General features: G+C 43.6%; 3 protein-coding genes and 1 long non-coding RNA gene across 9 annotated transcripts in view; 2 read left to right on the forward strand and 2 right to left on the reverse strand.

The window, feature by feature from the left end:
• LOC150045408 (uncharacterized) overlaps positions 1 to 26574 on the forward strand; it is a 262795-nt gene that overhangs the window by 206265 nt on the left and 29956 nt on the right. The gene's annotated exons all lie outside the window — the stretch shown is intronic.
• Positions 986 to 11058, reverse strand: LOC150045420 (protein FAM170A-like). Of its 5 annotated transcripts, none has more exons than XM_090319259.1 (6): positions 10943 to 11058; positions 6278 to 6364; positions 5361 to 5439; positions 3892 to 4035; positions 2751 to 2894; positions 986 to 2254 (listed from the first exon to the last, which is right to left on the reverse strand). In XM_090319259.1, the coding sequence occupies exons 3-6, from the start codon at positions 5428 to 5430 to the stop codon at positions 1626 to 1628; spliced, it is 987 nt and encodes a 328-aa protein (XP_090175385.1). In that variant the 5' UTR covers positions 5431 to 5439; positions 6278 to 6364; positions 10943 to 11058; the 3' UTR covers positions 986 to 1625. The 5 variants fall into 5 exon arrangements, with proteins under 5 accessions (XP_090175385.1, XP_090175384.1, XP_090175386.1 ...); XM_090319258.1 differs by having other exon boundaries at positions 5361 to 5460; positions 10943 to 11057; XM_090319260.1 differs by lacking the exon at positions 6278 to 6364.
• LOC150045421 (olfactory receptor 8D2-like) lies at positions 17543 to 19168 on the forward strand. The gene is made up of 3 exons (XM_090319297.1): positions 17543 to 18469; positions 18660 to 18689; positions 19148 to 19168. Exons 1-3 carry the CDS (start codon positions 17558 to 17560, stop codon positions 19166 to 19168), a joined length of 963 nt encoding a protein of 320 aa, XP_090175423.1. The 5' UTR covers positions 17543 to 17557.
• On the reverse strand, positions 21831 to 22772 carry LOC150045422 (olfactory receptor 8G5-like). The gene has a single exon (XM_090319262.1). The coding sequence runs from the start codon at positions 22770 to 22772 to the stop codon at positions 21831 to 21833; it is 942 nt and encodes a 313-aa protein (XP_090175388.1).

The raw sequence follows: 26574 nt of genomic DNA on the forward strand, positions 1-26574 counted from the left end.
AAGAACGTGAGATTCTTATCTCCAGTTAATCACTAGAAAACGGGAATTGGTGCTGTGCCTCTGGGGTAGGGCATAGCATTGAGCTGAGGAGCTCAGAGACAGCTCCCAGGCCCAGACAAAAACAAGCTTCAAGACAAAAAAAATAGGCTTTGGGGTTGTATATATAGAAACAATTCATTGCTAATGCCCAAGAACAATATTGCTTATTTTTTCCAAACCTTCAGTGAAGACTATCCATTATACATGAGTGCTCACACTTAGGGTAAGTGATAAAAGCCATTAGATACAGACCTCAGGGCTCTTTGGCTGGCCTCACCTCTTGCCATGTACAGGGAGACGGAGTCTCTTATCAGAGGAAGAAAAAGTAACTTCTGCCTACCCGTCAGCTCCTGTGATCTCGTGCACATACAGGCACACACACACACCTCTGGGAAAGCATAGAATCCGTGCTAACTAGGCTTCAGGATAAAAATACTCATCCAACTATCCCAAATACCAGGATGCAGTTCTAAACTTGAGGTATTTTATTTTTTGCCAGTCCCACTCTTGAACTCAGGGCCTGAGCACTGTCCTTGGGTTTTTCTCAAGGCTAGAGCTCTACCACTTGAGCCACAGCACCACATCTGGCTTTTTCTATGTATGTGGTACCAAGGAATCGAACCTGGGTCTTCATGCATGCAAGCACTCCCGGCCCTTGAGGTCTTTTTAGAAGAGCAAATGCTGCAACTTACAGAAAATAATCACTTAGATTTTACTTGTAAAAGTGAATTCCTTTCCCCTGTATAATTGGAAATTGTAATGCATTTTAACTCTTCATCTCCTCACCCCTGTCTTTGTGATAGAACAAAAGACAAGAATGAAAATTTGAGCATACATGTCAATAAATATGCCATGTAAGTACATACTGGTCACCCAGGCTAGTTTCATGCTTGTGAAGTCATTAAGCGTTAGCTTGGATTATGGCTAAAGGACACATGTGCATGCATACGCTCCTGTCAGTAGGTTCATTTATTACAGATTCATCTCTCCTTGCCTGGCTTCTGTTGTGCAGAACAATGAGCAGGTCTTTACTCCCATCCTCTCCAGGTCAGGTAGGCTGCAGTCTTATTTTGTCATCTCTCGAGCAGTCATCTCATACAATTTTCCTGAAGAAAAGTCTTCTCCACAGTGTTCATTGAAGTAGGAGGTATCTCTGTGACATTTTCTGCCTCTAGTCTCACTTGTTCTAGAATCCCAGATTTGAGGGATGTCTCTTCTACCTCCACCATCCCTTTGCTGCCTCTACTTCCATGTCCTCTTCTCCATTCCAGTGGACTCCATGCCGCCACCCATTGTCCTTCATTTCTAAGGACAATCTTTTGCTCTGTGGCTTGGTCTGTTTTGCTCTTGTTTTCCCTCCATTGGAGAAAAGAGTGCTAAGTACAGGTGGTTCTCTGCTATTATTGGTCCCGTGGTATGGGCAGGGGGTCTTTCTGGGCAAAAGCCAGCCCACTGGCAGCTCAGGGAATCTCTGGTCTAGTTGACTGTGTCTCTTCTAGGTGTCACCCACCACGCATTCAAGCCCACTTGGAGGCAGTCATGTCACAGTGCTTTCCTCGCTAGGATCAGAAGGCACGGTCTTGGTTTTAATGCTTCTTCATCTTATCCCTCCTCTTTCGTTTGCTCTTCAGCCAGCCAAAGACCTGATGGAAGACGTGGCAGCTGAAACCCTCACTGATCCCATTCTCCACATGCTCCTGCAGGACCGCCAGGCTGGAGAAGACCCTGCAGCACGCCATGCACCGGTAACCACTGCTCATGGCCACCAGCCACTCGGGGGTCCTCGCCCCGGACCTGTCCTCTGCAGCCATGGGCTGGGCCAGGCTGTCGGCCTCTCCCGTCTTCTCGTAGCCTTCCTCGTCGGAGTTGAACTCACTGTCGTGTAGGAGCTCGTGGGTAAACACGTCAGAGTGGTTGACCTCTGCGCGGATCTTCTCGGGAAACGCGATGGACTCGATTCTCATTTTCTTCTTGGGGGGTTCCACTCCATCTTGTGTGTCCTCGAAAACAGCCACGCCCCTCTTCAGCTGGACATGCATGTAGTACACCTTCATGACCCTTTCGTTCCTCATAAGTGCGGAAGAGGTAGATGGCCGATTGTCCCCTGGGAAGTCCTTGTGCAGAACTGGGGAGCATGTTTCCAGATCCTCCAATTTGGGGGTGACAGGTATCTCAGATTTAAGATAGGGAACATCTTGATATAATTGGTGGATTTCTAGGAGAGAAGGGGTCAAACATAAGGAGATAAGGGCAGCTCTGAGGAGATCACTGTGTGTGTGTGTGTGTGTGTGTGTGTGTGTGTGTGTGTGTGTGTGTGTGTGTGTGTGTTATGATACCACATTTAGGTAGCTAATGTATTGTTGCCTGTTCTTTGTTAAACTTTGAGACAGTAAAAATGAATACTTAGAAGACATGTGTGAGACTACCCATGGCTGAAGGAGTGGTAGATGAAGTCCCATGTTGGGAAAAAGTCTGTGACAGTGTTTTCTCTTACATTCATGAGTGTCCTAGAGATTGTGTTAGCATAAGAGATGGAACCGGCTGTCTGTGTGAGGGGTATATGTATGGGATTTAATGAGTAACGCAGTGAGCTTAAGAATGGTTCTGTGCAGAGGCACAGGTCTAAGGGCACAGCTCCGCAATGCCAAGAGAGGGGCAAAGATGAGGGGAGGCTGGTTTATTTTTATGAGAGAATGAGCAAAATGCCTCACCCTCCTTATTGGCAAGGGCAAGCTTGCTTGGAGAGGAGACACAGGAGAAATATTCAGAGGCAGAGAAGTCATCTCCAGGTGCTGGGCTCCAGTCTTGGACCCCAGCACGGGTCTGGGGGGCACCCTTTTGAAACTTCTGGCATTCTGGAGGAGGAAACAATGAAAGCCTTGAGACACAGCATAATCCAGGGTCTGTGCCATTCAAGCAGACTTTCTGAGTAGCTACTTTGTTTGAGGCCTTGTTACCACCTACAGGACTTCCACTCACACAAAGTAACTTCAAAAAGTAAAAAGAAAAATAGTTATTAGAACATGCCCATAATCCGAGATACTCAGGAATCAGACAGAAGGGTCATGATGAGGTCAGCATCAGCCCGGGCCAAGTAGAACCCCATCTTAAAAACAAAATAAAAACCAGGTGCTCATGGCTCACGCCTGTAATCCTAGCTACTCAGGAGGCTGAGCTCTGAGGATGGAGGTTCAAGGCCAGCTTGGGCACAAAAGTCCCTGAGACTCTTATCTCCAGTTCACCCGGAGAAAACCAGAAGTGTTGCTGTGGTTCCAGGGGTAGAGTTCTATCCTTGAGCTAAAGAACTCAGGGACAGCACCCAGGCCCAAAATTCAAGTCCCAAGACCGATTTAAAAACAAAAACAAAAATACAAAGGCTGGAACAGAGCTTAAGGAGCAGCAGAAGGTGAAGTTCTGTATTCAGCCCCAAGCAACGTAAAATAAAGTTCAAAATGATGGGTATGTGTATGTCCGTGAGATCAGTTCTTGCATGCGATGTTATGCAGTCACTAAAGGTTTGATCTCATCATTAGCTCAAGTTCCTCATGAGAAATTTTGCAGGTGAGGGATGAGGAATACAAGTTTTGCAAAAAATTGTGTGTCAATTAAAATAGGAAATAACACTTTTTAAATATTTTTAAAGAGAGTGGACCACCAAATAAGCTGGTTTTTCTGGACCTAAAGTAGCACAATCTGTAATGGCAATGACATTCTTGAGAAAATGTAATTCCTTTGGGAGAAGTATTTGAGTTTCTTTTTGGACAGAGTCACTTATTAGCATGGATAAGAAGATCTGAGCATATGCCTTGATCTTAGCTTCCCCTTCTGTACCCACTTTAGTACCCCACATACCTTTGTGGAAGAAGTTGTCTTCATGGGAGAAGCAGGAGTAGTAGACAGAGGGGGAAGCAGAGGCATCTCCAGCCTTCTTGTATGGACTTAGGCCTGGTACTTTCCGTTTATAATGTGGGGTCTCTCTTTGTAAATTCAGATTCCCTAGGGAATCAGAAGTGAATAAGAGCTGGGATACTTACTTCATGCCTCTGTATTTTTCCTTAGATAAGATTCTGACTACATAACATGTCTATCCAACATACCTGGCCTCCATCCTCATTTCCTACTTCTGGAAATGACAAATGTAGAGTCATACTTACTGCATCAGTCCATGGTATGGCTGACTACATTTGCACAATGTGTCATTTATAAGTGTAATAGAGACTGTTATCTCCTTTTGACCTGAGAATATTATCTTCCTTCCTTCCTTCCCCCCTTCCTTCTCTCCTTCCTTCCTTATTATTATCTATCTATCTATCTATCTATCTATCTATCTATCTATCTATTTAGTATATCAAGCTCCCTGGTAGTTAACACATGATTAAGTTTTTTTGAAATAGAAACTAAATAGAAAAACAAAGCAAAATATGTACCACTTCAGAACATGGCTTCTCAAACTTGTGTGTTTCTCCATGCTCCTTCTTCCTCAACTGATAACCAGGATCTCTTTGAAAGCTGTCAGTGAATCCAGGTTCCTTCTGCCCTAGCCCATGAAGTAACTCAAGGAGAATACTTGTCTATGGACCTGACATGTACTCTGACTGGTTACTAAAAGCACCAGTAGATTCAGCAGTTTTTTCTGTTCTGCTTAATTGAAGTCTAAGTCTTATGTGTTTTGGAGAGGCATAGAATCTGGAATGTAGCAAATGAACAATGGTGCTATTTGGAATGCTGAGTGGATCCAACCTGCCCCTCTCTTAACCATTGATAGAAATTGTTCATTAACATCCATAGTAACTACATTAGCTAGTTCCCCATTTTTAGTACTCTTAAGGCAGATATTAAGTCATCATGTTTGTATTTTATTTGTTTTGCTTTAAGTGTGTATTTCCTTTGTTTTTTCTTCTTGCATGTCATAGAAACCCCATATTTATATCTTCCTAGTCTTTAGATTTTCTCCCTTATGACTTTAGTTTTCTTTCAGTGTTTCCCTAACTTCTATGAACCATGCTGCCTTCTTTACAATAACAAATCACAAAATGTATAATAATTTACTTTTTCAATGCCTGTAGGAAGTCAAATGTCGGGGTTTTTAAAAGGAAAAAATAAACTGCTATGTAATAGAGTGGTTTAGAAAAACTTGGTATAGGGATCCTGGACGCTAAGTGGACAAAACCTCGGCCACTGGATCTTTTCTTTACTCTCGACTATCTTGGCCCGCACACACATACATCTTTCCATCCTTCAGTCATTTCTCCTCTCCTCTGCCATGGTATAGAAATCTCTATTTATTAGAAAGGCAATGCAGAGCACAGGCTGACACGTACCTCTTGACTTCTTTGCACTTTCCAGGCAGAATGCCCTTTCCAGATGTTTCCTCTTCTGTTTTTGCTTCATGGTTCAACTCTTAGAAAAGTAATTTTCTCTCTGAGAGTTAGTCAACAATGACAACGGATGAAACTTGTGCAATCAAATGCAACAAATCACACGAGAAGAAGCTATCTTCTCCCACGCTACTGTTCTGACCATCGGCCAGCATGAAATTCAATGTCCTTTGATACTAGCCATCACCAAGGCCACAGCAGTGTATTGTGACCTATTGGTGACATCATCAGAACCCAGGAAGTACTTACTATACTGCAGAATGGCTCAAGCACATCACCTAAGGTGAAAGGCCAGGTGTAGAGAGGGTAATGTCTACCCGCCATCTTTACCCATATGGATGTGATGAGATAAATTGTCAAGAAATCTTCACCACATGGAATTCTATTGCTGACTTGACCCTTCATGTTTAACACTTGATAACAAAGCTAGAAAGTAGATTACATGAATTCAACAAAGGAATACCTTTCATGTGCCTAGGAATGTCATTATTACTAGCCCTCCCATGGTGAAGATATGGTAGAACTCAAGACAGGTTGAAAACAGGGTAGATATATTAGCATTATTCAAATGTATGGATTTGAGAGCAATTCCCAAATCAATTGTCTTCACAAACAGACCAAACTATCTCCTCACCAACTGGCCACTGGTTGGGAAAAGGGATAACCCCAAGTTCCCCAATACTTGGCCTGTCTCTGGCTCCACCAAAAAGAGAATTCTGAAGGTCTCATTCCCTAGGGTTGTGTTTCCAGCCCTGTCTGTCTCAGTCCTATAGAGTTTGAACTCTGAGACTGCTTGATTCTTACCTCCTACCAATACAGAATGTACCTCACCCATTAGGGTCAATTATTCTCAACCTTACATTATGGATGTCACAGCCCAGATCCTGCAGTGTCTCTTGCCCACAATAAGCCCTCTTGTCTCTGGGCATTCTCATTCTCTGTGACTCCTAAAATTATAGGCACATTATCAAGAAATTCTCAAAACAGATAATAAAAATGGACGGTATCTTATATCAAATTGGTAAAAATGTAAGGATCAAACTGATGGTTGATTATTAGGATATTATTGAATAGTGGGATAGTCCTAAACTAAAATCAGTTACGGACTTATTTAACTTTACTAGAGAATAACCAGGCATTCTTTTCTAAAATAAGAAGATAACTTTCTACTCTCATCTCATGTTCTAAAGCAGCATTACTTTGATGATATAGGATTAGTTATGCATGGGAATACTGGAATTTCCATTTCCTATCTGTGAAAGAATGGAAAAATGACATATGATGGCTATATCATGTAGAATTAATTTCCAAGTAACAGAGGTCAAACATATTAAAATCTGCATGTGGGGGGGGGAACTTCAGGAAAGGACTGCCAATTCAAAATACACTCCCCATGAGAATCATGGAGTTTGTGAACTGATAAGTGGCAGATGCTGAAATTTTAGCTCCCTTAGTAATTTATAAATGTTAAACAGAATAAAAGAATAATCTTGGGGCTGGGAGTTTGGCCTAGTGGTAGAGTACTTGCCTAGCATGCACGAAGACCCTGGTTTGATTCCTCAGTACCACATACATAGAAAAAGTCAGGAGTGGTGCTGAGGCTCAAGTGGTAGAGCTCTAGCCTTGAGAAAGCCCAAGGACAGTGCTCAGGCCCTGAGCCCAAGCCCAGGACTGGAAAAAAAAGAATAATCTCACCCCCAAAGTAAAAATAACACATTAGATATGGATTTGTCCTTGTCAATTTAATCTCCTAGTGCCTTTATAGAATGCCAGCAAAATTTCTTAGCTTACAATAGAAGTGCATTGTGTAACAGTCAGGCTATTTAGACCTAAGGCCTGATGAGAATATTCCTGCAGGTCTAGTTACATCTGGGATCACTAGAATTAAGAAAAAAAAACACATCTGTACAGACAAGGACAGTATGTTACAAATAAGAACATGTCCAGAAAGCATCCTTCCTATTTCACATTTCGTGTTGTTATTCCCTGGCTTAGAATATGTGAATTTACCCTTACAATAATCCAAAGCAGGGCCGGGAGTTTGGCCTAGTGGTACAATGCTTGCCTAGCATGCATGAAGACTCGGTTCGATTCCTCGGTACCACATACATGGAAAAAAGCCGGAAGTGGTGCTGAGGCTCAAGTGGTAGAGCTCTAGCCTTGAGAAAGCCCAAGGACAGTGCTCAGGCCCTGAGCTCAAGCCCAGGACTGGCAAAAAATAATAATAATCCAAAGCAGGTAAGAGTAGTCTATCTTCTCATTCTTCATTTTTGGTGTCCACTCCATCCCAGTAAAAGGTTCGTAAAAGGTCTCTTTGAATCTCACACCAGTGATATTTGGCACAAATTGAGACCTGGCAGCTGCTCTCCCCCTCATCTTCCAGGACACACCTCCTGCCATGTTTCCTGGGCTCATGTGACCTGAGGTACATCCAGATATGGCGCACACCATGCCATGACCCCCTTTTCTACTTTCTGTCTGTCTGTGGGATGGAGTAGATGCCATAGAGACTCCGTTGATGCAGCTGTTAGGAGAAAGCTGGAGAGTGGTTTTGACAGAAGAAAGATACAGAAGGGAAGAACGGATGGAGCTGCCACCCCTCAGGGCACAGAAGAGGCACTAACTAGAGTGCTGGGACACTCTGCTGATACAGCTGCATGGAGATTGTGTCTTAGGATCTGTGACGTCTGTGTCATTTTTCACTTTGTAAAGCTGGAACGCTCTACCATTAAATAGTAACTCCGTTCCAACCTTCCCAACCACCATTTTAACTTCTGCTCTGTGACATCAAAGTAGATTTACAGTATCTGTCTTTCTTTGACTAGACTTTTGCCCACAGCATCATGTGTCATCTGTGTTGTAACATATCAAAAATTTCCTCACTTTAAAGATTGTACATTATAAGTGTACATGGAAATAGCACAATGAAACTCTTTGAAGAAGGAAAAAGAGACAAGAGAATAATAAAAGGAGGATGGTTTTTAAAAACATTTTTGTTGATATTATAAAGGTGACTTACAGAGGAGTTACAGTCAGATAATTAGTAATTTGTTTTTGGACAGTATCACCCCTTCCAATGCTTATAGCGTTTTGATCATGTTTGGAAATATTACAATGGACCCTCCTTGTACAATTAATATATACTAATATAATAGAAACAAAGCATAAACAAAGATGTAGGAATCAATGGAATATATAGAAGCAATGTATTTCCCTTAAGAGAACCAATTGATGGGAAGATGAGAAGATAGCAGTTTAATTTTGACACTACTGTGGTGGAAATGAAATTTCCAGCAAAAGGAAAACCTTTTCCAACATTAAGTCCTCTAGGAAATTAAAGGTATTATTCTACTATGTTAATTCCATCCATCATCCTGAGATGAATGTGATCTGTGACGTAAGGCCAATCGAGTTTCTGCTTTGTTTATGGTCAAGTGTGCATCATATGAAACTCCGTAAAATCTTTGGGTGTCTCTTTGTGTGGCAAGTGTAGTAGCAACAGAAGTTTATTTTCCTCTGATGTTTCAGAGGATAAAGAATTTTTAAGAATTATGTCCAGTCATTGAGAAAGACTATCAGGGAATGTGAGACCTTAAATCTGTAATATATGCTCTCAGAATCAATGGAAATAGGTCTTTAATGCTTGATATTGCCATTTTAGGACCTCAGGGACAAATAACAATAATAATCACCAAGGCTTTCTTGCCTAAGGATAGTTTTATATCTTTTGTTCATGTCTTGCTCTTTATTGACAGCTTTATTGAGATAACATGCCAGAGTAAAATGGCACCTATGAGGTATACGACTTGTTTGGATCAACACATATACATTATAAAAAGACCCAATAAGGGCCGGGAGTTTGGCCTAGTGGTTAAAGTGCTTGCATAGCATGCATGAAGACTCGGGTTTGATTCCTCGGTACCATATATAGAAAAAAGCCGGAAGTGGTGCTGAGGCTCAAGTGGTAGAGCTCTAGCCTTGAGAAAGTCCAAGGACAGTGCTCAGGCCCTGAGCTCAAGTCAGGACTGGCAAAAAAAAAAAAAAAAAAAAAAAGACCCAACAACAAAACTGATTTATCACCCCTACCTATGGATATTTCTGTGTATTTTGCATGTGTGTGAAATTATGGTAAATAAATAGTTTAAGATGTATCCTGTGATAAAATTCCATGTATTCATTTCAGCATTGCGAGCTCATTTTAGTATGTGGTACATTAGTAATCCTGAATCTAAAGACGTTGCTTAATTGAACCTTTTATCCCTGTGGCTGTTACCTGATTTGTCTTTTATTCTCCTGGGCATCCAACATCCTCCTCTGTGCATATGACTATAATGGTTTTAGACTACATATAAAGTAGAAATAATTCTGTATTACCCTCCCTCTCCCTCTCCCTCTCTCTCACCCTCTCCCTTTCCTTCTCCCTGTCTCTCCCCCTCTCTCCCCTTCCCTCCCCTCTTTTCTCTCTCTTTCAGAATTGTATTATGTTTAAAATGGTGTCTGCATGTTTGGAGATTTTCCAATCAAATGAGAGTGGTAGAATTGTCTTGAAGGGGGAATGGAGAAGGTCCACCCAGCTGCAGGACACACAGCTGCAGGGCTTTCCTCACTCAGCTGCTTCTCCATGAACAGATCCCATGCTGTGGAGATTTGGTTCTCTATGACCCGAGGCTGGGTTTCTTCCATTAGAAATAGTGCCTGTGGGTCCAGCTGCAGCAGAGCCGCATCTGACTCGGGGGTTAGCATCAGGCTGCTACCGGTTGCTAAGGCCGAAACAATGAGGAGTTTGTGAGATCAGAGGACAAACGTCTCCTGGTTCAAATCTCTGCCCCTCCTAACTTGGGTTTTCTGGCAACCATGTTGGCATACCTAAGCACGGGCCTGGGCAAGTGTACACAAAGCTGATGATGCTTCTTTCTACAGGGAGTTACCATTTAAGATGGTCTAAAGAGAAGAAGGTCATTGTCACGGTGGTTTAGGTTCAAGTTCTCTGGAGTCAGGTTGGCTGATCTCAAGCATTTGCTATATATCATCCACATCTGTGAGTGAATATATTTTTCAGGGCTGTCCTTTCATGGTACCTTTCTCTCTGTCCCACAGATCCTCTTATAGAAGAAGGAGCCCTAAAAACAGCTCTTTGGTGACCCAGTTCATTCTGGGCTTAACCGACCAGCCTGACCTCAGAGCACCCCCTCTTCCCAACTCCCGTCTTGGATGTGGTAGCTGAAGCAGGAACTCTGGGGCTGGTGGTTCTCATTGCGTTGAGTCCACACCTTCACGCCCGCATGTACCTTTTCCTATTTAACTTGTCCTTTATAGATCCCTGCTGTTCTATTGCAATACACCCAAATGTTGATGAGCTTTCTACTAAGCAAGAAAGAATGTTGTCTCATACTGGGTGCATGACCCAGCTCGACTTCTACTGTTTCTGTTGTTGTTGTTTTCGTTTTGTAATTTCTGAATGTTACATGCCAACGTTGGTGGCTTATGATCGCTAGGTGGCCATGTCCCCTAAATTATGCTCCTACCTTATCCTTGGTTCATACTTGATGGCGTTTTCTGGTACAGTGCCCCCCCCCTCTTGGCTGCATGCTAGGACTGGCCTTCTGTGATGCAAACACCATCCGCCACTACTTCTGTGACATCCTGCCTTTGCTCCATCTCTCCTGCACCAGCACCTTGGTCAATAAGGTAGAGATGTGCTTTGTAGAGGACAAAAACAGCACTGTCTGTATCTCTAATGGTTCCGTTCTTTCCAGCACCCTCAAAATAAGGTCCGTGATGAGCAGAGCATGCTGGTTAAAGAATGATGAAGCCCTCATTGTCACTAACTTTGTGTAGTAACAGCTTCAAAGGGCGGTTGGAAGCCGGGTATCAGTGGCTCACACCTGTAATCCTAGCTACTCAGGAGGCTGAGATCTGAAGATCATAGTTCAAAGCCAGTCCAGGCAGGAAAGTCCACGAGACTCTTATCTCCAATCAACAACCAGTAAAATTCCTTACATGTAACTGGGATAACCTTGAGTACAAAGCTCAGGGATGGCACTCAGGCTGAGTTCAAGCCACACGTCCAACAAAAAGGGAGGGAGAGGAGGTTGACGTCTAAACTATGTACTTAACCCCGAGTCTTTACTGAGCCCTTCCTAGTTCTCCTTACACTCAATTCCTGATCCACTCTACATGCACATACCCTGCCCCACGCTCACACACACACAGTGACTTCAAGTCTTGAGTTTTACTAAATTACTATAAAGCATCAATTCCAAAGATATCTACTGATTTTAAGCTTTGATGCTATAACTTTTTGATGCTAAAACTTTTACATGTAATTAAAATATTAAAATAGAGGACTTAATTTTACTTTATTTTTTAAATATTTTTATTTAAGTAGTTGTACAAAGAAGATGACTTGATTTTTTTATCAGTCCTGGGACTTGAACTCAGGGCCAAGCATTATCTCTGAGTTATTTTGCTCAAGGCTAGCACTCTCTCACAACTCTGCTTCTAGCAGTTTCGTGGTTAATTGGAGATAGTCTCAGGAATTTCCTGTCTGGACTAGCTTTGAACCTTGATTGTCAGATCTCAGCCTCCTGAGTAGCTAGGATTACAGGTATGAGTCACTTGTGCCCAGACAAGGACTTATTTTTTTTAAACTTTTTTTTAATGAGAAGAAAGCACTATATACTTAATTCAGGATTCTCGTGTTTGTCTTTACCAAACATTACTGGTACGGTATTAGATCAGAGAGTAAATGTAAGACCTTAATGCTAACCCAGCTGTGTAGGGAGCACAGTAACAGCCATGCTTTCCGCCAGCCATGCTGTTGGGCCCTGTTTACTGAACAGGCAAATCTAGTGCATGTCTTGCAAGCATGAGGCCCTGCGTTCAACCCCCCATATTTCAAAAAAATGTAAAAAAACATCATCCTGAAAACCACAAGGCGTTTCCAAAGAAAAAGACTACACGGATATGATTGGTCATAAAGTATTATGTACCATATAATGATGTTACATAAAATCATAGGAGGGAGGAAGTATAATATTGTAAAGGACACGAGCTATCTGTCGGCAGTGGTCTCTGTAACTACAACAGAAAGAGAATGCAGAAGGGAATGGAAATTTTCTACCTCACCTGCTCTGGAGATTGTGTCATCCCTCATGTAATATTAAATTTAATACAGTCCCTAACGTCACCAGCACAACTGCTCTCACCAGGGGAAGGTGAGCGGCTTCCCCCAGCCTTGACCCTCTCTGCACCTGCCTCCAGGGTGTACACAAGGACGACCTCCTCCCTCACTGATGAGCCTCCGAAGAGTCTCTGGGCTTCTTGGCCCCCTGCCCCGCTGGGCAGCGCCTGGGCAGGGCTGACTCTGCCCCCGAAATGGCTCTCTTCTCTTTGCGATCCCACTGGAAGAGAATGGGAACTGGGAATGGATCCTTGATGGAGGAGTTTATCGTGCCGGGTCTGGCTGTAGATCACGCAGGGGTACAGATGATGCAGGGATGCAGCTCTCGCTCTCTCCCTCCTCTTCCTGGGGAGCTACCTCGTCACCGTGGCTGGAAACCTGGGCTTGTTCACTCTGATCAGAGCCAGTTCTCACCTTCACACGCCCATGTACGTCTTCCTCTTCAGTTTGTCCCTCGGTGACCTCTGTTACCCTTCCACCCTCACCCCGCAGTGCTGGCAGCTTGGCGTCACCACCTCTTGTACTGCTTCTTCGTCAGCACCAAATGCTACGTGCTGACCTCGATGGCTGTGTGGCCATCTGCAAGCCCTGCTGTACGCGGTCACCGCCTCGCCTCCGGCATGCTCTCTGCTCACAGAGAACCCCTTCCTAAACAAAATGTATTCTATTGTCTTCCATTTCCATCCCATTTTCCACAAGAATATGAGTTCAACATTAACCTTTACACGCAGCAATCCAGTGCCACCAAGCTGTGCCCTGGCTTTGTCCTCTCCACCTTTTGTTTCTTTGTGATTGCTATAGTAATGGTGACGTGGAGAGGGATTACAGTTAAACAAGTCCGGTAATGAGTACACTTCTTTTTGAACGCTGACACCCCTTCCCTCATTTTCTCCCAGTTTTTCCCTCCTGACCCCCCACCGCCACAAGTTGTATAGTTCATTTTCCCCATAGTGTCTCTTGAGTATCACTGCTGAATTTCCTCTATGTCCCACCCTTTCCCAACCAATGCTCATAAGACTCTACTTTCCAGGAGGGGTGGCTCACACCTGTAATCCTAGCTACTCAGGAGGCTGAGATCCGAGGATCGTGGTTCAAAGCCAGCCCGGGCACTAAAGACTCTGATCTCTAACTAACTACTAGAAAACAGGGAGTGGGTCTGTGGCTCAAGGATGGTAGCCTTGAGCTGAAGAGCTCAGGGCAGTGCCCAGGCCCAGAGTTCAAGCCCCATGACCCCCCCACAAAAAAAGACTGTCTCTACCGTTCACCATCTCGTTATTGAGCATGGAGGAGCAAGTGGCTGTATGTGACTTGTTCCTATCCTGTCACTTCCAAAACATGAAATGTCTTGAATTCATCTCTTACCTGTGGGTCCAAAGGATGGGGATGGTTGGGTATTCTGATGCTCCAGCAACATCCACAGCCCATTGTCTTTCCACATGGCTACCTTTACCATTTTATAATATTGTACACAGGGACATAAACTTCTGAATGACCTGAATCCCAAATGCAAGTGTACTGGCTTTACTATAAGTTATTTATTTATCTGAATTACATTATTACATCATTTGTATCTTGATGTTTTATAGTATAGCAGCCATATTTCTCCATAAACATATTAAACTGCAACTTACTTTAGTTTGTCTTTTATGATTCATACATGTGAGTCTTTATTTTTAGTGTGATGACATGAAAATAGAGGAACACCATCTAAAACATTGTCTAAGGTGAGAGTTTACCAGTGAAGTCTGGTGGAGGCAGGAAGACCTTTTCCACATCCCTGCCTTTTTCCTCCTCTACAGAAAGAAAACGTATAAAGGAATCTGCATACATATATGTAAATATATACATATATAATTTCAAAAGACATACATTTTTACAAACTGTTCTGATCAAATTAAGGTAATTAGAATACCAACTGCCTCCAACATTTATCATTAACTTATAAGGGGAACATCCAAAATTCTCTCTAATTATCTTGAAAGTAAAATAATCTGATGAAAGAAGTTGCCCAATTTGGCAGTAGAAACGGGAGTAGATTTAGCGCATTTCTGAGCACGTGAGTCCGTAGTTCTGCAATCAACTTTGATCCCTTTGAGATGAAGCCCTTTGGAAGTTGAGATACAGTACGGTTTATCCTTGCACTCTGTATCCTGTACAGCTGGATTTCCACAGATTCCCAAAAGAAACACAAAGTATTAGTCCATGAAAATTTTATCTCCTTGAGGAAACAAAGAAGACTGAACTTGTGGGCTTCATTGCTGGAAAACACATGAGCTTTTACAGACTCTAAATCCTGCCCTGAGATCACTGGGGACTCAGATGGGATTTTTGTCCTGAAAGATGATATTTGATTGTGGAAATTCTAAGGTGTTAGAGAAGGACAATCGTTGCTTTCGGAGTTCAATCCCTCGGGTGATTGGTGAACTATTTTTGAGATCATACAGAGTTGTCATTTGTTTATTCACTAATTGAGTATTGCATAGGAAACCCAATCTGCAGAGATTTCTGTAGCCCTTGGGGAATTCTTGTGTATTTCTAAGCCCTACCTCTGTGTTTCTAGGTAGTATAAGAGTCCAGGTTTTGAACAACAAATATGTTAAGGTAAGTGGAAATCAATTCTCCCAGCAGGTCAAACAAGCTTTATGTGGTGTTTAAATGGGAACTACGTACATTTAGAAGACTTAGATTCATATTCTGAAATAGCGTACCCAGATTTTTTAAATTGTCTTAACATCTATTGACTCATCTCATTCTCAAGAAGTCCTACACAGTAAGTGTCATAGTTGAGGACATGTAGTCGTAAGTAACAGTATAACTGATGCAACACAACTGAAAAGTGATGGAAGGTTCCAGGATTGGTTCTAGCAAGGAATGCAAACTCTGCACTATGCAAATGTGTTCTTAGAGTTTCTGAGATTCTTTCCTTTTTGCTCTCCCAATTTAAAAAGAATGGGTGCTCTTTCTGATGAGAACCAGGAACAAATGTTGCATTTCTCCTTATGATCCTGGGCAGAATGATCAGAAATCATCTCCTCCAGCACGAGGGACAGAGCCATTATCATAAGTGTTGGGACAGTCTTTCCTAGCGCAGGGACGTTTCTACACTGTGTTGGGTGATGAAAGGAATTCAAGTTAGGTATGTATGAGCCTCTCTCGAGACTGGGCTACCTTCTAACCCAGTCCACAGCTCCCTCTTCTGAGGGACAGAAACATGTTTCTTTGAGTCACACAGCTCACTGACAGTATTCAGATCGACGACTGAAGCTGGGCCATCCACCTGACAATAGCAGAGCTCTGAGAATATTATATATAATTGCCTGATAAGGAAGATGTGGTTCTCTTTTATTATGCTCTTGGAGCTAAAACCTCATCTAATTCAGCCTCTGAATCAACAAATACATTAAGTATCCTTAATAGATTATAGAAGGTGTCAAGAAGACAATTGTAACAAATTTTCTTAAACTCTTGATTGTGGTCATGAATATATTTTTCATGCAAGTCGTGTATATCACTCTGGGTATGGAAATTTTCACCCATTGATTTTTTTTCTTATTTTGTAAAAAGTAGAATGTAGCTAGCTACATAAAGGTCCTGATGATGTACAACTTGAGATTAAGAATATTTCTATTGTATTTGGATGTTACAAAGGAAGATTTATAATCTTGGTGAATGTTACATAATATTTCATCTCTGTTGAGATTTTAGGGGAAATAGTTCATGAAAAAGAAATCTTGCAGTTCAAATCTAATAGCTTCAAGTAGAACAGCACTTTAGACTGTGACTCTGAATGATCCAGAGAAAAGAGAGGCTCGGGAAGAGCTACCACTATGTTGAGAGTTTGGGTACTGCACCTGAAAGTCAGCCCAATTGCACTGCTACTTCTGAAATAAAAGAGGTCCAAGCTATAGTCTGAGGTTAGCTTTTGATACTACATTTCTATCAGTTATCTAGTAAAATGTTACACTCACGTGGGACAGAAATTGCTCTGAGCCCCTCAAGTGTAAGTGCACAGAACAGAAGTAAAGGACTAAGGTGATTAGGACAAGTTCGACAGGTTGTTTTTGTATGCCCTTATAAACTTCTTTCATGTTTCGTAGTTCCCACTTTTAGAGAAAGTGAATTTTATGAGTGAACATGATGATTTTTGTAGCCTCAGAGCTGGTTTCAAAGCTACTCTCACTGTGTCTGAAATTTCCATTGGTATCAAGAGTGCTGGCATTCTTATTTTAAATATCAATGCAAAATCAGGGCTGGAAAGTGTGTAGTTTTTCGCAAAGTGAAGTAATCAGGGACTTACTCCTAGGAACAAAATGAAAATTGACTGACTTAAAGAAAAGCACTCAATAAGACTGGTGGAACCTCGGCTCAGCATACATTCCAAGTCTTTGCCCTTGAGAGCAGTGAGAGCAAATGAGGATGTTCCTAGGACAGGATCACCAAGGCTCAATAGCCATGTGCAAATGGTCATGGTATATCAAAACGGACTCCAAGAAATGGGAATGAGGGTTTTTTTCCCTCTTTTGTGGCTGTTTTTGTTTTCTGTACCTTTTGTCTGTGAGTCAGTTTGGGGGAGAGAAAGTGAGAGCACAGAAAGGGTGGAAAAATTGTGCACAAATTCGGCAGTGATACAAGACATTGTAGTGAAAATGAACTATATGGCTTGTGGGGGGGGTGTCCAAGAGGGAAAGGCAGGGAGGAAATGAGGAAGGGTGACAGAAGGGTGTTCAAAAGGAAATGCACTGGTTACCTGACCTGCAAACCTGTAACCCCTCACCGTTACCATGGCAATCAGAAAAGTTGGAAAGGACAGAGCCCGGGGACGGATGAGGCCACCAGGCAGAGGAGCAACCAAGGTGCGGGGAGGGGGGGGGACAGGCAATTCTGTACTGGGGCTCAGAAAATAAGTGCTTCATCCTCTTTCTGTCTCCTGTCCTCCTATAGAGAACACCGATCCTCAATGGCGGCTCTGAACCGCTCTTCAGTGGCTGGCTTCATCCTTGAAGGTTTAACAAGCCGGCCCGAGCTCCAGCTGCCCCTCTTCTTCTTGTTCCTGGGGATTTACGGGGTCACCGTGGTGGGGAACCTGGGCATGATTCTCTTAATCGCCGTCAGCGCCCCTCTGCACTCTCCCATGTATTATTTCCTCGGTCACTTGTCCTTCATTGACCTCTGCTACTCCTCCGTCATTACCCCGAAGATGCTGGCCAGCTTCATGTCCGAGACAAACGCCATCTCCTTACTGGGGTGCATGGCGCAGCTCTACCTCTTCCTGGTTTTTGTCATTGCTGAGGGCTACCTGCTGACGGCCATGGCATATGACCGCTACGTGGCCATCTGCAGGCCCCTGCTCTATGACGTCCTCATGTCCCCCAGGGCCTGTTCCATCCTGATGGCCGCTGTGTACTTGCTGGGTTTGTTCGGGGCCACCGTGCACACGGCACGCATGGCCACGCTGTCCTTCTGCGGCCCTCGTGTCATCCACCACTACTTCTGTGACATCCTGCCCTTGCTCTCCCTGTCGTGCTCCAGCACCCGCGTCAACGAGACGCTGCTGTTTGTCATCGGCGGGGTCAACACCCTGGCGCCCACCCTGGCGGTCCTGGGGTCCTACACGCTCATCCTGGCCAGCATCCTCCGCATCCACTCGGCAGACGGCCGCTCCAAGGCCTTCGGCACCTGCAGCTCCCACCTCACAGCCGTGGGCATCTTTTTCGGGTCCATCACGTTCATGTACTTCAAACCCCCTTCCAGCAACAGCATGGAGCAGGAGAAGGCGGCCTCCGTGTTCTACACCACGGTGATCCCCATGCTCAACCCCCTCATCTACAGCCTGAGAAACAGGGATGTGAAGGCCGCCCTGAGGAGGGCGGCCGGCAGTGGCCGCCCCAGGGGGACGGGAGGCCTGTGAGGCTGGTTTGGGGACTGATCTGTAACCTGTGGTGCAGCAAAGAGCATGGTGTTCCCAGGAGTGGACATAACCTTTGGAAAGGTTCAGCAGGGTGGGCAAAGAAACGGGAAGCCTGCTGTGGGGATGCAGCAACTCTTCCCATCTACTGCAGACGAGATGCCAGGTCAGCACACAGGAACGAGTGTGGGAAACTAATGCATTCGATTATTTGATGATTGATTCACGTGGAAAGTTCCTGAATGCTTCCATTTCTGAGGGCATTTATATATTAGTCCCACAAATACAGCATTTGGTTCATTGTGAAGAGAAATGGTGCATGGCAGCCAGCTCTGTACCATTTATGTGTCGTAATCACCGGAGAGGAATCCTTGACCTTAAACATCTCCTTTCTTTTAATTGTGATTACCTCTTTTTTCAATTTAAACACAAGATTACAAACTACAGGTTTAACTTTACAAGACACTGAACCAGATGGCCAACAAGAAGTATAACATTGTCTCGTAAATAAGTGAGAATGAAGTCTAGTTATGGTGTTTCACAAAGACAAGTATGGGGACTCGCGGGCCAATGATGTTGGTGACATCCCCATGTGTATTTTGGGTCTGTGACACAAATTTGGGGATCCTGCATTGCCTTCAGTCTCGGCTGCCCATCTTCTAGTGATGTCCAGGGAGTGGGAAAGCTTTCCTTCTCAAGAAATTAATGGCAGACCATTGTCTTGAAGTTTGTTAGTTTCTCAAGGGATTAATGGCAGATGGTTGTCTTGGAGTCTGTTAGTTTCTGATGGCTGCTTATGAGTTTCCCATCACTTTGGTGTTTATAACACAGAATGGTGAACACCTGCTATCGTAATATCCAATGTGCTCATTTGTATGTGTGTGTGCGCGTGTGTATGCATGTGTAGATGGAGGACAATAAAGGAAGCATTGGCATCAATCAAGAGGCATCGTGCTTGTAAACTGACACAGTGAATTGATATTCCTTTGTACAACTCCTTCAAGATCCAATAAATAGCTAACACATATAGAAACAATGAGTTTACAGTAAAACAAATCAGTCCTATAAAATTCACTATTCACATTCTGTGTGTACTGTACATGTGTGTGCATGTCTGTGTGTGTTAGGTGTTTATGCAAATGTGTTATATGTGTGTGTGTGTATGTGTATGTATGTGAGTGTGTTGTATGTGTGGAGGGGAGTAAACAGACTATCATCCTCTCAAGGACCAAAGGGAATCAAGGCAACGCCTTTAACCACAGTGATTCAAAGACTAAAACATTCTGAATGTAGCCCTAAGGGATGAGATAATTTCAGATGGAGCTGTGTATGAATGTGGAAAAGTTTTAGCAAGTTTGGAAAAGGAAATTCAGTGCTTGATTGACCCATTTTGGCTCTGTGGTGTGGATGACTAGGTTGTCCTGCAAAGTCCTGAATCTATCCCTACGGGATGCCTGCTGGACCTGTGGATGGTTTCCTCATCGGTTTGTGTGTACAAAAGGTGCTGAAAACAAAAGAGGGCTGAGACGGACCACATTTGACCATTCTAGGACATGTCATTTGCTTATAAACTCCAGTCTCATGGGGACTTTTTTGCCTGGGCTTGCTTTGAACCCAATCCTCAGATCTCAGCCTCCTTACCAGCTAGGATAACTTAAGAGACTATAAATCTCTAAAAGAGAAATGGAAGCACACCGAGGTCATGGTAGGTAGAAAAGACTGCAGGATGGTTATGATTCATCTCACTCTACTACCTTTATTTTTGTATCTTTTCTTTGTCGTCTGCAGCTAAACTTTTGCTGACTCGAATTTTTTTAATTTTGTAGTTGTATAGGTTTTATAATTACATAAGTGAGACAATGAGTACATTTCTTTCTGGGCAATATCCAGCCTTGCCATGCTCTCTCCCCATCTTTCCCTCCCATCCCCACCCACAAGTTTTGTAGTTCGTTTACAACACCGTGTCAGTGAGTATCTCTGCTACATTTGTTTACCCTTCATCTCTTGAGTTTTTAAAAAGATGGGGCCTGCAGTTTGGCCTAGTGGTAGAGTACTTGCCTAGCATGCACGAAGACCCGGGTTCGATTCCTCGGTACCACATACATAGAAAAAAGCCGGAAGTGGTGCTGAGGCTCAAGTGGTAGAGCTCTAGCCTTGAGAAAATCCAAGGACAGTGCTCAGGCCCTGAGCTCAAGCCCACAACTGGCAAAAAAATTACATACATATGTATCTGTCTATCATCTATCTATCTATCTACCTACCTATCTATCTATCTATATCTTAATTTGGTGCCAGCCCTGAGGTTTGAACCCAGGGCCTTGTGCTCTTGCTTCACTTTTTGACTCAAAGTCACCACATTACCACAAGAACTGCAGCTTCACTTCCAGTCTACGTGTGTGTGTGTGTGTGTGTGTGTGTGTGTGTGTTGCACTTAAATGGTTAACAAGTGATAACTGCTCATGCACACTGATTTTCATAAGAGTTTTGCGAGGGGAAATAAATCTCAGGGCCCCCTCAGTCGCGGCCGTTTTCTGAGGAGCAGAGCTGAGATGCTGCACCTGATCTACGAGCTCTCTGGGCTCTGTTGACCATGGCTTTCAGTTGTTCTAAAGCATGGAATCGAACACAGCTACCCCATGGTTCTTTTATAGTCGTGGGGCTTGGACTCTGGGCCTGGGCGCAGTCCCTGAGCTCTTCAGCTCAAGGCTACCACCCAACCCCTTCAGCCATAGCACCACTTCTAGCTTCTCTCATTTTCTGGTGGTTAATTGGAGATACGAGTCTCATGGTCTTCAGTGCCCAGGCTGGCTTTGAGCTGCGATCCTCAGATCTCAGCCTCCTGAGTAGCTAGAATGACAGCAGTGAGCCACTGCGCCGGGCTCCAGCTACATCTTCTTTAAAATAAATAAAGGAGAACAACCTCAGATAAAAATGTCTGAGGGGGAGAGGCACAAAAAATCAGTTCCCAGATGGAGAGACATAAATGTAAAGCCACCCTGTGTACCACAGAGATGAGAGCTGACATGATTTGAGGGACAGGGAGAGCTGCCGCCCAGCTTGGAAAGGTGGCCTCTCCGCATGCCAGAGACAACGCTTTGCTCACTCGCGACAGGGCAGGGGATGGAGAGGATGGTCATGAATCCCTTCTCAAGTGACCAGGGAAAATTACGAGAGAAAACAGGAGGAAAATGGCAGGGAAAGCTGCACAGGAAAAGAAACAGCGTCCACATCATCCCAGGAAATGGAGAGAAGTGAGGACCGATGGACCAAGCGAAAGGATGTCCCCGGATGCCAGGCTCTGGTGCGGACAGTTAACCCGCCATGCTTACAGGAAGGCTCTTTTCCGGAGCGCCCTGCTCAGGGCAGTGTGGACGTCCCTGTTCCTCAGGCTGTAGATGAGGGGGTTCAGCGCGGGCACCATGATGGTGTAGAACACGGACGACGCCTTCGCTTGCTCTGTGGAGTTGGTGGAGGATGGGTTCAGGTACATGAAGGCGGCAGAGCCGTAGAAGAGAGCCACGGCGGAGAGGTGGGAGCCGCAGGTGCTGACGGCCTTGGCCCTGCCTGTGGCAGAGCGGAGGCGGAGGATGCTGAGGAGGATGAGGAGGTAGGAGCCCAGGATGGTGAGGGCGGGGGCTAGGATGTTAACTCCACTAAGTATTAGAATCAGGATCTCATTGACATAGATGCTAGAACAGGAGAGCTTTAGGATAGAAATAAGGTCACAGAAATAATGATGGATGACATTCGATCTGCAGAAGTAAACCCTCGCCAGGAGGCCTGCATGAGCCGATGCACAAGCTACCCCGACCGCAGAGACGCCTAGCACAAGGCGGGCACAGACCTGGTCCGACATGACCATGGTGTAACGCAACGGGCTGCAGATGGCCGCGTAGCGGTCGTAGGCCATGGCAGCCAGCATGTAGCACTCCGAGATCGCGAAGACAAGAAAGAAGTAGAGCTGGGCCATGCACTGTGGGTAGGAGATGGCGTTCTCCCCCACCAAGCCCGCCAGCATTCTGGGGACGATGACGGTGGACTGGCAGAAGTCAATGAAGGAGAGGCTGCTGAGGAAGGAGTACATGGGGGTGTGCAGGGGAGAGCTGAGCCCGATCAGAGCCATCAGGCCCAGGTTCCCCAAGACCGTGGCCACGTAGACCCCCAGGAAGAGGAGGAGGAGGGGCAGCCGGAGCCCGGGCCTCTCCGTTAGCCCAGCCAGGATGAACTCGGTCGCCGGCGAGTGATTCCCTGGGGCCATGGCCTGCATTCGGATTCTGAAGGGAAGAGAGAAGATTATCCGTATGGGGGAGAGGTGACTGCCATGAACCCCTTCTGGAAGGATCTGTACATAGTGCCTGCATTTTTCATCAACTTGTTTCAGTAGAACTGTCCTCACTTACCTGTGTCAGCCTTTCCTTGCAGCCATTCAGATGTTTCCTAGAAATACATTCCACCAATGCGATTATAATAACTGAAACCCTTTCAGCCTTGGACTAATTCAAAGATTTCATATGTCTAGGTTGAGACGTACACATTTGATGACAGAGAATCCAGTGAAAGTGAGTAAAGCTAGTTGAGTGACAGCTTGAAGAAAAACTCCTGCCTAAAGATGCTAAGTTTTAATAACCTAAGAGTAATTGTTTCTGAGTAATTGGTTCAGCTTTTCTACATCAGGAAATAAGAATGCTACAAAACTTCTTCCACTTTTTTGTTATTTAAACAAACAGGAAAACACAACAATACTAAAAATTGGCAAAAATGTATCGTTGAAGAAGTGGAGCTGTGACTAAAGTGGTAGAGTACTAACTTCAGTGGAAAGACTCAGGGACAGTGCCCAAGCCCCACAGTCAAGCCCCACGACTGACAGAGAAAGAAAGAGAAGAGAAAAGAAAAAAGAAGTCTATTAATACGGAAACGAGGACAGTCGTTATTGTCAATATTCTACCAGTTAGAAAATAACTGATAATTACAAATGTCAGACTTCAGAAACACTGTTCTTCACGCCTCCATGTCTCCTTTGACTTTTATGACCGTTGGGAGGACAGGGCACAGCTGAGAAATGTAGATTGATAAGTGTCATCTTTGATCCTGCTGGGTAGAGTTAACTTTTGCATGCACCAAAGCCAAAATCCAAACAATTTATTGAATTGAGTAGAATTTATTGAAAAGCAATTGAAACATGAGAGATTTAAAAGGCCCCAACAGTTTGGCAATTATTTGCCAAGTCAAGCAGACTTTAACTATTCAATTTAACTGTCCTGACTCATGGTACTTACCTGAGAGCAGGTGAACGGGTATCTGTATAAAACCTTCTACAAAAGCTTTATGCTATCTCTATTAACCCTGCCCCCAAATAATAACCCAAATATCCATTGGGGATGAGCTGATGATGGATGTTTCTATGTGTGTAATTATATATCTATCATCGATATATCTACTTACCTAGACTACTATTGAGCTTAAAAACAAATATATCATAAATCCAAATAATAGAATGAATCTCAGATCACTATTGTAGTATGAATTTTATGAGCTAGATTTCAGAGTTATGGGACTAACTGCCAATGAAGAAATGTAGAGTGATGTAAGCACATCCCAAGATTCATTTTTGGTCAACGTTAAGCTCAATTCACGTGAAATGTAGCAACAATTTCAGGGAAGCCCTTATTCTAACAGAGGTCAAATAGAGCCATCTATAAAAATATAACTCACAGACAACAATGAATTATTCTAGCGTGTTCAAGTATGTTGTTTTAAATGGTTAGACAATAATCCCTTAAGATCTACAGCATACTCACCCAATTTGAGTCCCCTGGTAATCGAACCCCAATGCTTTGGCCTTGGAGAAGTGGGGGATCACCCATAGCTTCTCATGCCACTTAAATATGTATTTTTTATTTCTCTCCTATCTCCTCCATAACTGTGGAGCCCTTCTCCAAAATCTTGTGCTGGTTTGGCCATCAACTCGGTGCTCAGAGATCTACATTTCTAAACAACACATTATTTTCTGTGTACCACAGGATCTAACCCAGATGACAATCCAGGGATACCGTGTAATAAACGCACATCGAGCAGCCAGCCCGCCAGGAGATTTTGTGAATAAATACAGAGTCAAATGAAAGTCCACGGGAACAAACGCCTGACCTTTCACAGTAATTATTTCCATAGTTCCATGCAACACATGTGATATGAACACACTCACCTTTCTTTCGCCTCAAAATTCTCAATATCAGACTTTCTTTTGCCCCTGCGGGTGAGGCTGGGACTCACTGGCACCCAGAGCTCTGCAGCCTTCAGAGAGACCTAACATAGGGCTCAGAGTTCTCTTGGAAGCTTCTCTGCGCCACAGATCAACATTTCAAAGTGCATTTTCTTATATGTTCACTCATTTAGCTTCTAGGTAGCAGACATCTACCTTTCCCTAGTCATCTGGCCTCTAAAGAACTGTTCAAAGTTTAAACGCATTGCATGCTACAGATTCTGAAGACAATAGCCTCTAAGGATTGTCATTTCCCTAGAGACAAGCTCCTGGGAAAAAAGAGGCCCTTACCCCTGACATTTCCCCCACTGATTTATTATCCTTCAGCTCTGTTTAAAATTTCCGTTCTCTTTCACTGTGTTATTAATATGTTATTATCTCCTGTGAGTGAGAGCTAGCCCCTTCCAGGTTCTCTGATTCCATATTCCATAATGTAGTGTGGCATGTCTAGAGGTAGCCATGTTACCGAGAGCTTTTATATTCCAAAAGGGTAAACTAGCTAGCTTAGAGATTATACTTTAGTGCTGTTTACAAACACAATTAGGCAAGAAAGCCAGACACAAAAATATTGAGACATGGTGCAAATATATTTAGTTGCTGATTCCATGTAGGTGAGTCTTGTCCTCAAACAGCTATCTCCATAAATTAAGAGAGTCGACTACACTGTAGCCTTTAAAGCATATTCTCAGTGTCCGAAAGTGGTCTGAATTGTCTCTGTGGAAGGACTCAGGTGTTCAAGAGCAGATGGGCAATCCACTGTTGTCTCTGGAAGCATCCTAATTTATAAATTTCTTTCTTTTTCTGCAGCACATAGGACAGAAGTACATTACCAGTCCACGTTTTTTAGTTCATTGTTCAGATTGAGTCTTACACTCACTCTCCTGCATCTACCACTAAGCCACATTCCCAGCCAGGGGGACAAAAACATTTGCAAGATTTGAAAGATTTTGTTTCAGTATATTGAGATATTATGAGGCATTTAGGAAATATAATTCCAAAAGTATTTTTGAGATTGAATGAAAAAAGATTTCATTAAGCTCTCCACTTTCAAGATTTTTTTTCTAAGACAACTAAGGAGTTCCTGAAAAAGTGGGGGGAATGGGATGACTCACCTCCTAAAATTAAAAGAGAAATGTTAGGACAAACACATACTCAAATAGATTATTTTCATATTAAACTACCAGTGAATAAAATTGCATTTCTTCCAATGTAATTTTTGTTGCATGACTCAGTTAAAAATGATACTGATGATGTAAAAATCAATGTTAATCAATTCTTTAATTACTAAAAAATGATACTGAGGCCAGGCACAGTGGCTCACGCCCATAATCCTAACTACTCAGGAGGCTGAGATCTGAGGATCAAGGTTTAAAGCCAGCCCAGGCACTAAAGGAACTGAGACTCTTATCTCCAATTGACCACTAGAAAGCTGGAAGTTGGGGCTTGGCTCAATAGGTAGCATGGTAGCCTTGAGCTGAAGAGCTCAGGGACAGCGCCCAGGCCAAATCAAGAAGCATCATGACTTCCCCCCCGCAAAAAAAAATGATACTGAGCTAATACTTGCAATGAGTATTTCCTGAATGTATTTTGGAATGGTTTTAGTTTTTCTTGGAGCTTGAATTTGTTTTTAAATTGAATTGTGTCTAAAGCTAAACTGTACCCTTTTTGTTTAAAACTTAAGGATTTCTGTACTGCAGACTGGAACAGTTGGTACATTGCTCATCAACAGTTATTAAACTCTAGAACTGAAATACATGCTTGGTGGAGGGACACATATGTGAGCTTATTCACTCAGGAGGCTGAGATTTGA

Source organism: Megascapheus bottae, chromosome 27 (genome assembly GCF_031878675.1).
Source record: "Megascapheus bottae isolate mThoBot1 chromosome 27, mThoBot2.hap1, whole genome shotgun sequence".
Lineage (NCBI taxonomy): Eukaryota > Metazoa > Chordata > Mammalia > Rodentia > Geomyidae > Megascapheus > Megascapheus bottae.

Bases quoted from the DNA above. Each gene is read 5' to 3' on its own strand.
- LOC150045420 (XM_090319260.1), bottom strand. From the start codon at position 5,430: ATGAAGCAAAAACAGAAGAGGAAACATCTGGAAAGGGCATTCTGCCTG. The intron at 2,895-3,891 runs GTATGTGGGGTA...TTCCTCCTCCAG, and splicing joins AGACAACTTCTTCCACAAAG to AATGCCAGAAGTTTCAAAAG. The intron at 2,255-2,750 runs GTGAGGCATTTT...CTTCTCTCCTAG, and splicing joins TGCCCTTGCCAATAAGGAGG to AAATCCACCAATTATATCAA.
- LOC150045421 (XM_090319297.1), top strand. From the start codon at position 17,558: ATGGCGGCTCTGAACCGCTCTTCAGTGGCTGGCTTCATCCTTGAAGGT. The intron at 18,470-18,659 runs GCCGGCAGTGGC...CATCTACTGCAG, and splicing joins AGGCCGCCCTGAGGAGGGCG to ACGAGATGCCAGGTCAGCAC. The intron at 18,690-19,147 runs GTGTGGGAAACT...CATTGCCTTCAG, and splicing joins AGGTCAGCACACAGGAACGA to TCTCGGCTGCCCATCTTCTA.
- LOC150045422 (XM_090319262.1), bottom strand. From the start codon at position 22,772: ATGCAGGCCATGGCCCCAGGGAATCACTCGCCGGCGACCGAGTTCATC.